This window comes from Zea mays, chromosome 2, assembly GCF_902167145.1.
Source record: "Zea mays cultivar B73 chromosome 2, Zm-B73-REFERENCE-NAM-5.0, whole genome shotgun sequence".
NCBI lineage: Eukaryota > Viridiplantae > Streptophyta > Magnoliopsida > Poales > Poaceae > Zea > Zea mays.
The window spans coordinates 37,949,914-37,961,027 of NC_050097.1; the positions used below are offsets into that span (position 1 = coordinate 37,949,914).

General features: G+C 44.4%; 1 protein-coding gene across 2 annotated transcripts; it reads left to right on the forward strand.

The window, feature by feature from the left end:
* Nucleotides 1-6,582: 6,582 nt before the first annotated feature.
* Nucleotides 6,583-10,693, forward strand: LOC100193239 (uncharacterized). Of its 2 annotated transcripts, none has more exons than XM_023301434.2 (3): nucleotides 6,583-8,742; nucleotides 9,389-10,186; nucleotides 10,306-10,693. In XM_023301434.2, the coding sequence occupies exons 1-2, from the start codon at nucleotides 7,894-7,896 to the stop codon at nucleotides 9,911-9,913; spliced, it is 1,374 nt and encodes a 457-aa protein (XP_023157202.1). In that variant the 5' UTR covers nucleotides 6,583-7,893; the 3' UTR covers nucleotides 9,914-10,186; nucleotides 10,306-10,693. The 2 variants fall into 2 exon arrangements, with proteins under 2 accessions (XP_023157202.1, NP_001345619.1); NM_001358690.1 differs by having other exon boundaries at nucleotides 7,159-8,742; nucleotides 9,389-10,182; nucleotides 10,306-10,612.
* The last annotated feature ends 421 nt before the right edge of the window (nucleotides 10,694-11,114 follow it).

Consider the following 11,114-nt stretch of genomic DNA (forward strand, 5'->3'; position numbering starts at 1 on the left):
AATGACTCGGCCATGTTGCTAGTCTGAAACTCGAACCGCCAGCCACCTTCGTCGTAGGCCCTTGTCCATTTCTGTGGTTCCCTCAGCAATCCAGCAATCCAGTTCTTACCTTCAGCATTTGTTGCATCTTTTAGTTCCTTCAACTTATCCTCGAAAAACGAAACCTCCAACTGTCGACATACCTCCTCAAAAAGGGGGAAGTTAGCCTTGCTATGATCCTTTCGAAGAAGATTTTCTGCTAGATGTCGAGTGCACCATCTGTGGTGCATGGGTGCGTAGCCAGGAATCTGCTCTTGCACTGCATTAAGAATACCTTGGTGTCTGTCAGATATGACACCAACCTCGCGTCCAGGGCCTACGACATGGATGCGTACAAGCCGCAAGAACCAAGACCAACTATCTCTGTTCTCCCTCTCCACCAAAGCAAATGCCAAAGGAACCAGTGCGTTGTCTGCGTCACATGATATGGCAACCAACAATGTGCCCTTATACTTCCCAAGCAGAAAAGTACCATCAATAGAGAGCACGGGACGACAATGCCTGAAGGCCTCTACGCACTGCGAGAAACACCAGAAAGCACGAAAAAATATCTCTTTGTCGTTCCTCCATTCATTAGGTTTGGGGATGTACTCGTAATGCATGCCTGGGTTTTTTGCTTTCATTGCATTGAACAATGCTGGTAACTTCTCATAACCCTCCTCCCAATCCCCGTATATCATCTTCCATGCTCGCTGCTTTGCCCTCCATGCTTTCCCATATTTGATCCTGTAACCAAACAGCTCCGAAGTCATGGTCATAATTGACTTCACCTTCAAGTTTGGCTGACCCTTCAATATCCCCAATATCCTTTTCGCAATCAGGGTAGATGTCAACTAACGATGCTTAGAGCTCAGCTCTGTCTGGGCACAAGTGTGTGGACCTACAATTTTGGTGATCTTAAACTTTCCGGTGTCCTTCTGCCTTCGGGCACATTCCCTCCAATTACATTCTGGCACCTCGCACACAACAGTGTAACGACGCTGTGCATACGAATGTCTCACCTTGAACGGCCTCTTCCGGTTCACAGAATATTCCTGTAGCCATCGTCTCAGTGTAGGCAGATCCTTGAAAAGTAAGCCAACCTTAATCTCAATGTTGTCGGCGTTATTCGGAGCCTCTAGCAGTTCATCGTCACGTCCTTCAGCATAAGCACGGGTGGAATGACTTAAACTGCTAAATTCATGTACTGCAGGGTCTCGCTCCGGACACAAACGTCTTATGAGTTCAATTTCTTGCTCGGTTATTTCTTGAATCGGACGGTCACCATCAGAATCTAAGGCCCGTGCAGCCTCATATGGCTCCTCCTCATCCTCAATCTGAACATCAACACTATTGGATGCCCTGCATATGTTGTCCATATTATATGACACAGGCACATCAAGATAAGCAGCATTATCGATATGTGGAGATCCTGCATCGGGTCGAAGCAAGAAAAACCACATTAAAAAGTCTAATCAAACGAAATAACGATGGATACGAACAATGTGTCGAAGACACTTACTAGGATGATCGTGAACTGGATCCTGGGTCAATGGGATCTCTTGGGGGGTACCACCGCATTAGAAGCCCCACAAACGCCGGGAATAGGACGAGAAATCCCATACTCGTGCGGACCCGATTGAGCATCGGGCACAACAACGACTTCTTCATGAAGCTCTACCAAGGGAGCTTCAATACGAGATGCATTTGGCATTTGTGGAGATAACCCGACTAGACCTTCGCAATGACTAACAGGTAACTTTTGAACAACCACATCCAAACATGGTGGAACCATCGTCTTCACAATTCTTAAATATATCACCCAATCATCTTCTGAGGTAATGGAGATCAACCGTCGGACAACTGTTCCATATGTAATATGGGACAACAAACCCTGAATTGATATTCTAGGGTCGTTTATGTCGCAACTAATCTCCTCACAAGCTCGAGCCAAAAGCTGGTCAAAAGATGGTCTTTCAACGAACAACATGGTCACGATCTTCATACCATCAAAAGTAACACTCCCATAAGCATCTATCTCCACCCTTCCTTCATGGTATAGTGTTACTAGGCTGTCCATCTATTGCAAAAATGGATTACTAACTCAATAATGGCTACATACTTAAGCCTACTAACTTACTAAGTAATAAATATATATTAACTAATAACTATACAGTAAATATTAAATGAACACATCAAACGAAATTACATAATCTATAAAGAATGTACGAAAACTATGTATACCTGAGAACGCGTACGAGTCCAGCTAACGGTGGAGAAGGTCAAGTCGGACGAACACCTACGTACAAAAAAACCAATTGTCAGTAAAAAATTTGGCAGCACCTCCCCTGTAAAGTGATGTTTATAGAACCTGCGAATAAACGACAACACGATGGTTGCCAACACAGAAAACATGTAATATCAATGTGCTAAACAAAATGGTAACTATATAATCACTAAGAATTTACTAAACACTAACAATATACTACGCAACAAACTAGCTAACTATTTTAATAAACACTAACAACAAAATATCTAACTATTTACTAAACAATAAATAAGTGGATACCTAACTAATTACTACTAGTTTACAAACTAAGAAATTAAAAAAAATACTGGTCGGCAGTGGGGGCGGGAGCTACCGGGGCCGGAGCGGGCGGTGGCCGATCGTTGGCCGGACTCCGGGCGGCGGGGACTGGTCGGCAGTGGACTGCGGGCGAGCTCGGGGCGGCAGTGGACTGCGTGGGGCGGGCGGCGGCGAGCGAGCTCGGGCGGAGCTCGAGCGGGCGGAGCTCGGGCGGAGCTCGGGCGGAGCTCGAGAGGGGCTCGCGGCGGCAAGCCGGAGCTGGGCCGGGGCGGGCGGGCGGCGGCGAGCCGGAGCTGGGGCAGGCGGCGACGATTTGTGGACGGCGGCGGCGATTTCGTAAACGGCGGCGGCGTGATTTGGAATGAGCAGAGAAGAGAAGAGAAGAAACGCGCAGAGAGAAGGCAGTTTGCGGGTTTTTCCTAGCTCGGCGCCAAGATCTGTGGCGCCGAGCTAGGTGCCACGCGGGACTGCCACGTCACGAAGCTCGGCGCCACAGGCTGTGGCGCCGAGCTTCGGGTCCAAACGTGCAAATAAAATTTCTGGGGGTCCAAACGTAAATTTTTGACTCGAAAGGGGCTAAAAAACAAAAAATTCGGTGGCCCTCACGCACGCGGGACCAGGAGGAACGAAAGTGTGAACCGGGAGACGCGGAATAGCGGATGGAGGGAAGCAACGGGCGGCAAATGGATCACATATTTGCACATAAGCCCCCCGAGTATAACGAAAACACGTGTTTATGTGATGAGATGCTAGATTGGTAAGATGGCCTTCTGTAAAAGATTTTTCTTCTCTATATCTTAATTTTCTCCGACGCCGTCCTTTATATCTCATCATCATGTATACATAAATATCTATATTAGAGACTCCAATTTTTTTGTATATATGTATTCCTCATAGCCTCAAATGTTTTATACACTGTATATTTTATTTTTACTTAATTAGTTGTTTAAAATATTACTAGGTATATACCCGTGCGTTGCAACGGGGGACACTTGTGCACGCATATGTCACTATTTAGTGATGCTATCAATAATTAACTCAGCAATCATATCAAACATCGAAATATGCCATTTCGAACAACCAAAATTGGCTCAATGCCACTATTAATTGAAATAGGCAAATCCTAAGTTGATAATACATGATACGATGATATACCATGGCCTCCATATAACAATTTTGCATTGTAGGGTGAAAAATTATAAAAAGGAGATCTAAGCCTATTGAGAGGGGATGGTGAGCTGTGATTATCAAAAATTTTTTAGCACAAAAATATGGCCCTCTTATCTTTTATGTTGTGGAAAATGTGTTGTGGCATGATTTCTACAGTACTACATAAAGACAAGTAATATAACAATATTCAACCCATCTAAAGACGAATCCTCTAAAAGCAGGCAGAGCAACTGAAGTTGTACGCATCAAATTCAAGGTTTCCTTACATAGACCATGAGGCAACCATGTAATTTTTATTGGAGAGCATCTCGCAACATTTAGATCAAACAATCAGTGCCATCTTTTGCATAGATCAAACAACTGTGTTAGTTTGTTCAAGCAAACTGTTAACTAATATGAATCTACATGTGAGGTTCTCAACTACATAGTTTTGTGGACTGGGGACATGCTCAGTTGGGCGAACCATCGTGATAATGTTAATGTCGATAGAATTCACCATAGCTCAGTTGACAGATGAGACAAAGTACAATCCCAGTCGAGCACGTGAGTCAACTCGTTAGAGAACATTTTGCTGCCAGTGAGTCCATTTTGAGGAGCGACTGGTACACTAAGGCTACTGGCACCTCCGGTGCGACGCTGCTGGTAAAACTTATTTCACCCTCCTATAGGAAAGGGAAGAGACAACATTCTTTCGCATAAGCAGACGTAGAGCCAACATTCTTTCGCATAAAGTTCTAAACCGATGGCTATGAACTATTCTAAAAAATGACTTGCTAATTTGCATACGGATAATCATTAAGATGTGAAAACAATTTGCAAGTATGTGTGATATGTTGCTTTACTAAACGGCTTGACCAATCTATATTTTTCGGTCCAAAACGACTAAAAATTACTTGTCATAGTTATGACTGATATTAAATGCAAAGAAAATTATACAGATCATCGAGGTAGCAAACTCACGTAAAAAGTATCATGGTTGGCCTGAGCATGACCCAGTTTTATTTCCCCATATTTTTCATAAAAGTCTCTATATTATATTTGAGTATAGATTCTAAAATTAAAAAAAAATGTGTGTGTTCTAGTGGGTAGGTGGATGTGAACGTGAGTTTAAAGCAAATAACCATGGTTCAAATCCTATTTATATATATTTTATCTTATTTTTACCGTTTAGTTCTTTGAAACGGTCCAAACACGTGTTGATGAGCGCATTTACTTTTAACATATAATTCGTACCGGGTATCAAACACATGCTCTATCACTCGCATGCGCAGCAGGCTTTGCATTCACGCGTGTGCACATGCAGACTTTGCATGTAGTGGTGGCATTTGCATGTACGGTTGCATGCGCAGCTTTAGTTGCATTCGTAGTTAGGGCGTTCGCGCGTGTGCACATGCAGGCTTTGGATTCACGTGTGTGCACATGCAAACTTTGCATGCAGCGGTGGCATTTGCATGCACGGTTGCATGCGCAGCTTTAGTTGCATTCGTAGTTAGGGCGTTCGCGCGTGTGCACATGCAGGCTTTGCATGCACGCGTGTGCACATGCAGACTTTGCATGTAGTGGTGACATTTGCATGCACGGTTGCATGCGCAGCTTTAGTTGCATTCGTAGTTAGGGCGTTTGCGCGTGTGCACATGCAGGCTTTGCATGCAGTGGAAGCATTTGCATGCGCTGGTTTAGTTGCATTCGTAGTTAGGGCGTTTGCATGTGCCGGTTTAGGGGTTGCACGCGTGCGGCGTGGTGCGTATGAGATTTGACCGCGGCGGGCGGGACTTGCATGTACGCAGAGGACGGGGCTTGCATGTATATAGAGGCTTGCATGTACGCAGAGGACGGGGGCTTGCATGTATGCAGAGGACGGGGCGCGGGTACGAATCTAGTCTACATTAGCCTCTTAATAGATAGTATATATAGAAGATAGACAGATGGCAGAGAAACATCCTCTATATTTAGGTAACGTTTTTCGAAAATGTTGTAAGTGAGAAAAACTCTTATATATTTAGCGTACCAAACCCGTTAGAGGTTTCTAATGGAGTCGGTCTAATGGCGAGGCTTGAAGGGGTAGATACGTTCATTCCTTTAACAACTTCACTAAAAAATCTTTTACCACTTATTTATAGATTTTAGAGGGGTATCGTAATGATAACTCTAATCTTTTTATTCTGTGTCAACCATAATCTTTCCATTATTTGTGTTATTCAACGCTATCAGTTTATTAGACATTACAGATGACATTTTCACATTTTTCCTTTAGACGTCCTTGTGTCCAAAATCCCAACCTTTCTATTTCTCTGCAATCGTTTAGCGTCGTCGGATCATCATGACTGTTACATGTGTTTTTATGGTTTTTGTGTGATGTTATAATAGTAACCCTAGTCTTTTCTTTCTCCTCTTCCTCTAGAGCCCCGTAAGGCTTTTGTAAAAACAATCTAGCATTTTTATTCTTCTTCTTCTTCTTCCTCCAACAGGGTCGATTTATCGAGATGATTGGTAGTACTGTAGCCTTTCAATTTCTACACATTTTCTTCCTCTAGCATCATCGACTCAAAAGGGGTGTTATAAATGTTCCGACAACACTTAATGTTAACCCTAAGCTTCTCAATTTCCTTCCTTTTGACACTGTCGGCTTATTGAGGATTTCTTTTATTATTTCATCCCATCACTATTGTTTTTCAGTATAGATGGTTGCCCAACAACCAATGGATTCATTGGCTTTATCGTTGGCCTTGTCTACCATCTATTGCTTGGCTATCTTTTACCCTCACCTATCGAAGATCTAAAAAAAGATGAACAACGGATCTAGAAGAAGAATCTGAAACAAAGATTCTCATACACAAAAGGTGCGCTCTCATCTAGTTTAATTTCACAAGTGTTTGTCAAATTTGGGAAAACAAAACGGAGAGTTGGAACTTGGAAGGAAAAAAATCATTGTGATCACTTGCATCACTTGATATTCCACCTCATCTGTCATCTCTCTCACACACACACACACACACGATGTGTTGCTATTTTTTGGAGGGAGCGATTCAAGTGTTATCGATTATTTTCCATTTGGATCAAGAACTCTTCCGCGGAATGTAGAGTGGCCATGAATTTAGAATCGGCATCTCAGTGTGGCACGCTCTGTGATCGCCTTACAAGTATGCGGATACGCAAAAACCGCGCAGCAATCCATATCCAATCCAACCGAACCAACCAACCCTCGCCTCGCGCGGTCCGCCTCCGCCATCCTCATCCATACCCCAACGGCGCGAATCCGGCGCGGGGCATCTCGAGAAAATCGTTCGTTCGGAAGTGAGGAAATCCCTCAACAAAGGGAGATAGAAAAACCAGATGGCGTTAGACTAGCCAGCCGCTGCCTCGGCCCCCACCAGAGCAGAGGCCGCCACACCCTCACGTCCCTTCCCGGCTTCCCCACCCCTCCTCCTCCTCCTCCTCCGCTTCCCTCGCGCGGCGCGGAACAAGTCCAAGGGGACGGCAGGAAGGAAGAGGAGGCTTCCAGATTCTTGCGGAACTCCCGCGCCACCCCTCTCCACGCCACCACCACCGCCTTCTCCTCATAGCCAGCCAGCCTCCCGCGTAGGGTTTCCGCGCGCCACCATCTCCACTCCAACCCCAGCACCCACCCGTCCTACCGCCGTCGCATTTGGACCTCTGCGTCTGCCTGCAGCCCTGTTCGCCAATCGCCACCGACACCCCCTCGTCGTACCGGTTTGGGGATTTCGTTTTCCCTTTCTCACTGTTGCCGGTTGTATCGGGGATCTGGGAGGGAAGTGTTTGTCTTGGTGCTGATTGTTTCTGACGATTTGGGCGTCATTATCCAGGTCGAGTGGTGTTGGTGATGTCGGGTGATTAGATTTGGGGGTGGATTGGTAGAGGGGATACTGATTAGCTGTTTTGGGGCGCCTGGCTTATCTGCTATTGGATTGGGATCCATGATCGAGACTGCTCCGTGAAGTTTTTGGTCCTAGGGATTGTGTTTTTTGATCGGCCCGGACCAGGAATAGAGGGTTCTCTTGAGGGAGGAGATCTAGGGCCGCGTGTTCTATCGTTCTCTGTAGATAAAATCAAAAAAAAAGGAGAGAGAGATAGAGGTAGTGGAAGGGAGACTGGAGGCTATGGCTCTGAATTGCTCATCACGCTCGCTCTGGGTGGCCGATGATTGTGCCAGCATGATGCTTGGTTGTGGGTGCTGGTCGGAGGAGGCCTCCCCTCTGTCATCCCGCGGGGTGAATTCGCTGTGGTGGGATGACCTGGAGCTGGAAGAGGAGGAGTCGGATCCTGTGGATCTCTTACCCACGGACCCCTTTGGGATGAACCTGGAGACTACGTTCACAGCTGCGATTGCCAGTTGCATCGGGGACCTCACAGGCATGTCTGGTGCTGGGCATTTGGGAAGCGGTGACGATGATGGTTTCTATGCCGACCTGAGTTATTACTTGAATCAGGCTTTTGTGCTCACTCCGGAGCCATGGAGTGGTGCCTATACCAGTGTTTTTGAGGATTCTTTTGTGTCTGGATGCCTCTCGGGCGCTGGAGGCATGGAACAGTTTTCACGGTTGCCTCCTAGCTCGTTCTGCTCAGAGCCTATTGGGGTCACGGATGACCCATCTAGCTCTTGTGACACAGCTTTGCCATGCTGTGATATGGTTGATGTAGCTCCTGTCCAGGAGGGAAATGATGCACATGAAGCAATGGTGTTTGTCTTGAGCTATCTTGGCTTACGTGACATCCTCTCTATTGAGATGGTGTGCAAGTCATTGCGTTCAGCTGTCCGGAACGAACCCTTTTTATGGAAGTGCATCCACATTGACTCGCACTTGGGTGAGAAGATGTCTGATGCTGATCTTCTGTGCCTGACACAGAAGTCCCCAGGTTCTTTGCAGTGCCTGAGTCTTATGTGCTGTGTAAACATCACAGATCAGGGATTGAAAGCTGTTTTAGAGAGTAATCTGCAGTTAACAAAGGTTAGTATGGTGTGATCCATAGGAACCTGTTCTATTCATGATGCATCTTCATAGAAATCTAGTTTATATCTCATTATTCTTGGCAATCAAATGTTATAATGCTACACCATCTTATATGATTGTTATTGTTTTGGAAAGATTCTACATTGTTGTTGAATTGGATCATGCTTCTGATAGCTCTAGATACATTTCCAGTACTTACAGCTCTGAGCATCCGGCCAATGTTATTAGGTGCTTATATATCTTTGTGGAACATGGTTGCTACCTTGGCTATTCTCTGTTTAGATCTATGAGATGAACTGAAAGCTTAGATTTTACATATTTTTTATTTAGTCCATTTCATTGATTTGTCTATATAATACTTGGTAGACTACAAACTCGAATGCAAACTAATTAGATAGGACTACTTACATGCACTTACCTTGATAATATTGCATGTTTTTGCAGCAGAATACAAAGGAGGGTTACTTATTTTTCAACTGAAGTTTAGGAAAAAATTTCACATGAATTTCTACTTGCCTTGTAGTATTTTAGTTTTGTTGCAATAGCAGTTGAACTGGTACGAAAACTTGTGCTACAAGTTTTGGCAATCCAATTCTCCATTTGCTTAACTGCCTCTTGTCTCTTTATTTATTTTTTGATACAGTTGGGCATTTTCGGTGCTTTCCGGATTACTCATCAAGGTCTTGTTGACAGTCTGAGGTCATTTAGTATGGAAGCAGATATTGGTATCAAGAAACTCAGAGTTGCAAATCGTGTCACTGCATCAGAAGTGCAATATGTAGAGCTGTTGTCCTTGATGAAAATAGACAAGGAGATGCCATTACACAAACAGGAGCCTCGGATCTTTCATGCTGATCGTCTTTTACCAGATCTTCATGGTGGATATGTTCCTGATTCTTTCGTACCAGATCTTCATGATGAGTATGCTCTTGATATTGAGAAGTGTCCTCTTTGTCCGAACTACAAGCTTGTTTATGATTGCACATCAAAGGAATGCAAGACCAGCGGATCTAGTATTTGCAGAGGGTGTGTTGTTTGCATCTCTAGATGTTTGCGATGTGGGAGATGTATCGACAGTGAGTTTGAATTTGAAGAGACATTTTTTCTGGGGAGCATTTGCCATGACTGTGTCAAGTATTCACCCCACCACAGAAAAATAGATGTTTGATTCTGTTATCCATTGGATGGATACAGTTGTAACATTGGATTTCTGTGATTGATGCTCCCATCCATCAGACATCTTGACTGAGTATTTCTAACAAGGAAAAAAAGAGAAAGGTCTACCAGTTTGCTATCGGTGTAGGTGCAGCAGCTGATATATTGTTTTTGCTTGCAAGAAAAACGAAAAAAAAACAGTATAACCCAGGAAATCAGAAGATCAAAGTATGGTTTCCGTATCATGGTGTCAGCAGTGAATGGTGACAACTGACAATTGCTGTAGGTGACGTTGTACCTCTAATAAAGTTCTTTTGGTCCTTGCTGCAATTTGTACTAGCTACTGCTCTCCAAATCGGGCCCTAGTTTTTTTTTGCTGACTCTTTGCTTGTACAATTGTTTCAGGGATGTTTCCTTCTGGAATAATGGGAGTGCTCTGCTCAGGAGTGTTGAAGTACAACATCATACTTTTTTTCTTTCTCTCCAGCCGGTTGCTTGATGCTGCATGTTCCTGGAACGTCAGAAGTAATTTAATTCATTGGCCCAAAAATAAAATCAGATGTATCTATCTGTCCCTTACGTTACCTATCTAATTGCGTGGCTGTGTGCTATTACTTGACAATTGACAAATGTAATACTAGTTACTTTCTAGGTTATAGACACTTTGTACCACGTGATTTATTAGAATAAAATAAAGACAAACCTCTAACCCAACTAGATTATATCGCGACTGCATATGCTCAGGTGCCTGGTTTTGCCAGGTGCGTTTCAGTTCTATTTTCTGGTGGCTATATATCTGTCATCCTGTTGTGGTTGTGGCTAGTCTGGGAACTGTCCGTCTTTTATGTGCTGGTGAGCGAAATAAATGGCCATTCTTTGCCACTGTACTGCTGATGAAAGCTGAAACAAAGCATGCAAAGGGCTGCGTCCACCTTTATAGTTTTTGGTCTCTGGCTCTTTGCGGTAATGTTTTCATGCTACTGCGTGCTGCCACTCTCCTGAAACCAAGTGTCTGGTCATGTCCTTCTGGACAGAAAAGAGGCATGATCGCTTAAACAACGCAATATTCACAGGACACCTGGAGTGGGTGCCTTTCTGGTCATGGATTGTGTGGTTCAGCGGCGCGAGCACTGCTGACTGCTGTTCTAAATATAGACAGACACTACAAACCTGCTGAACCAGCAGGCTTCTGTATTGCTGGGCATTCGTGACCA

Excerpts from the sequence above, each read along its gene's own strand:
- LOC100193239 (XM_023301434.2), top strand. The coding sequence starts at position 7,894 with ATGGCTCTGAATTGCTCATCACGCTCGCTCTGGGTGGCCGATGATTGT. Across the intron at positions 8,743-9,388 it reads GTAATCTGCAGTTAACAAAG|TTGGGCATTTTCGGTGCTTT; the intron begins GTTAGTATGGTG and ends TTTTTGATACAG.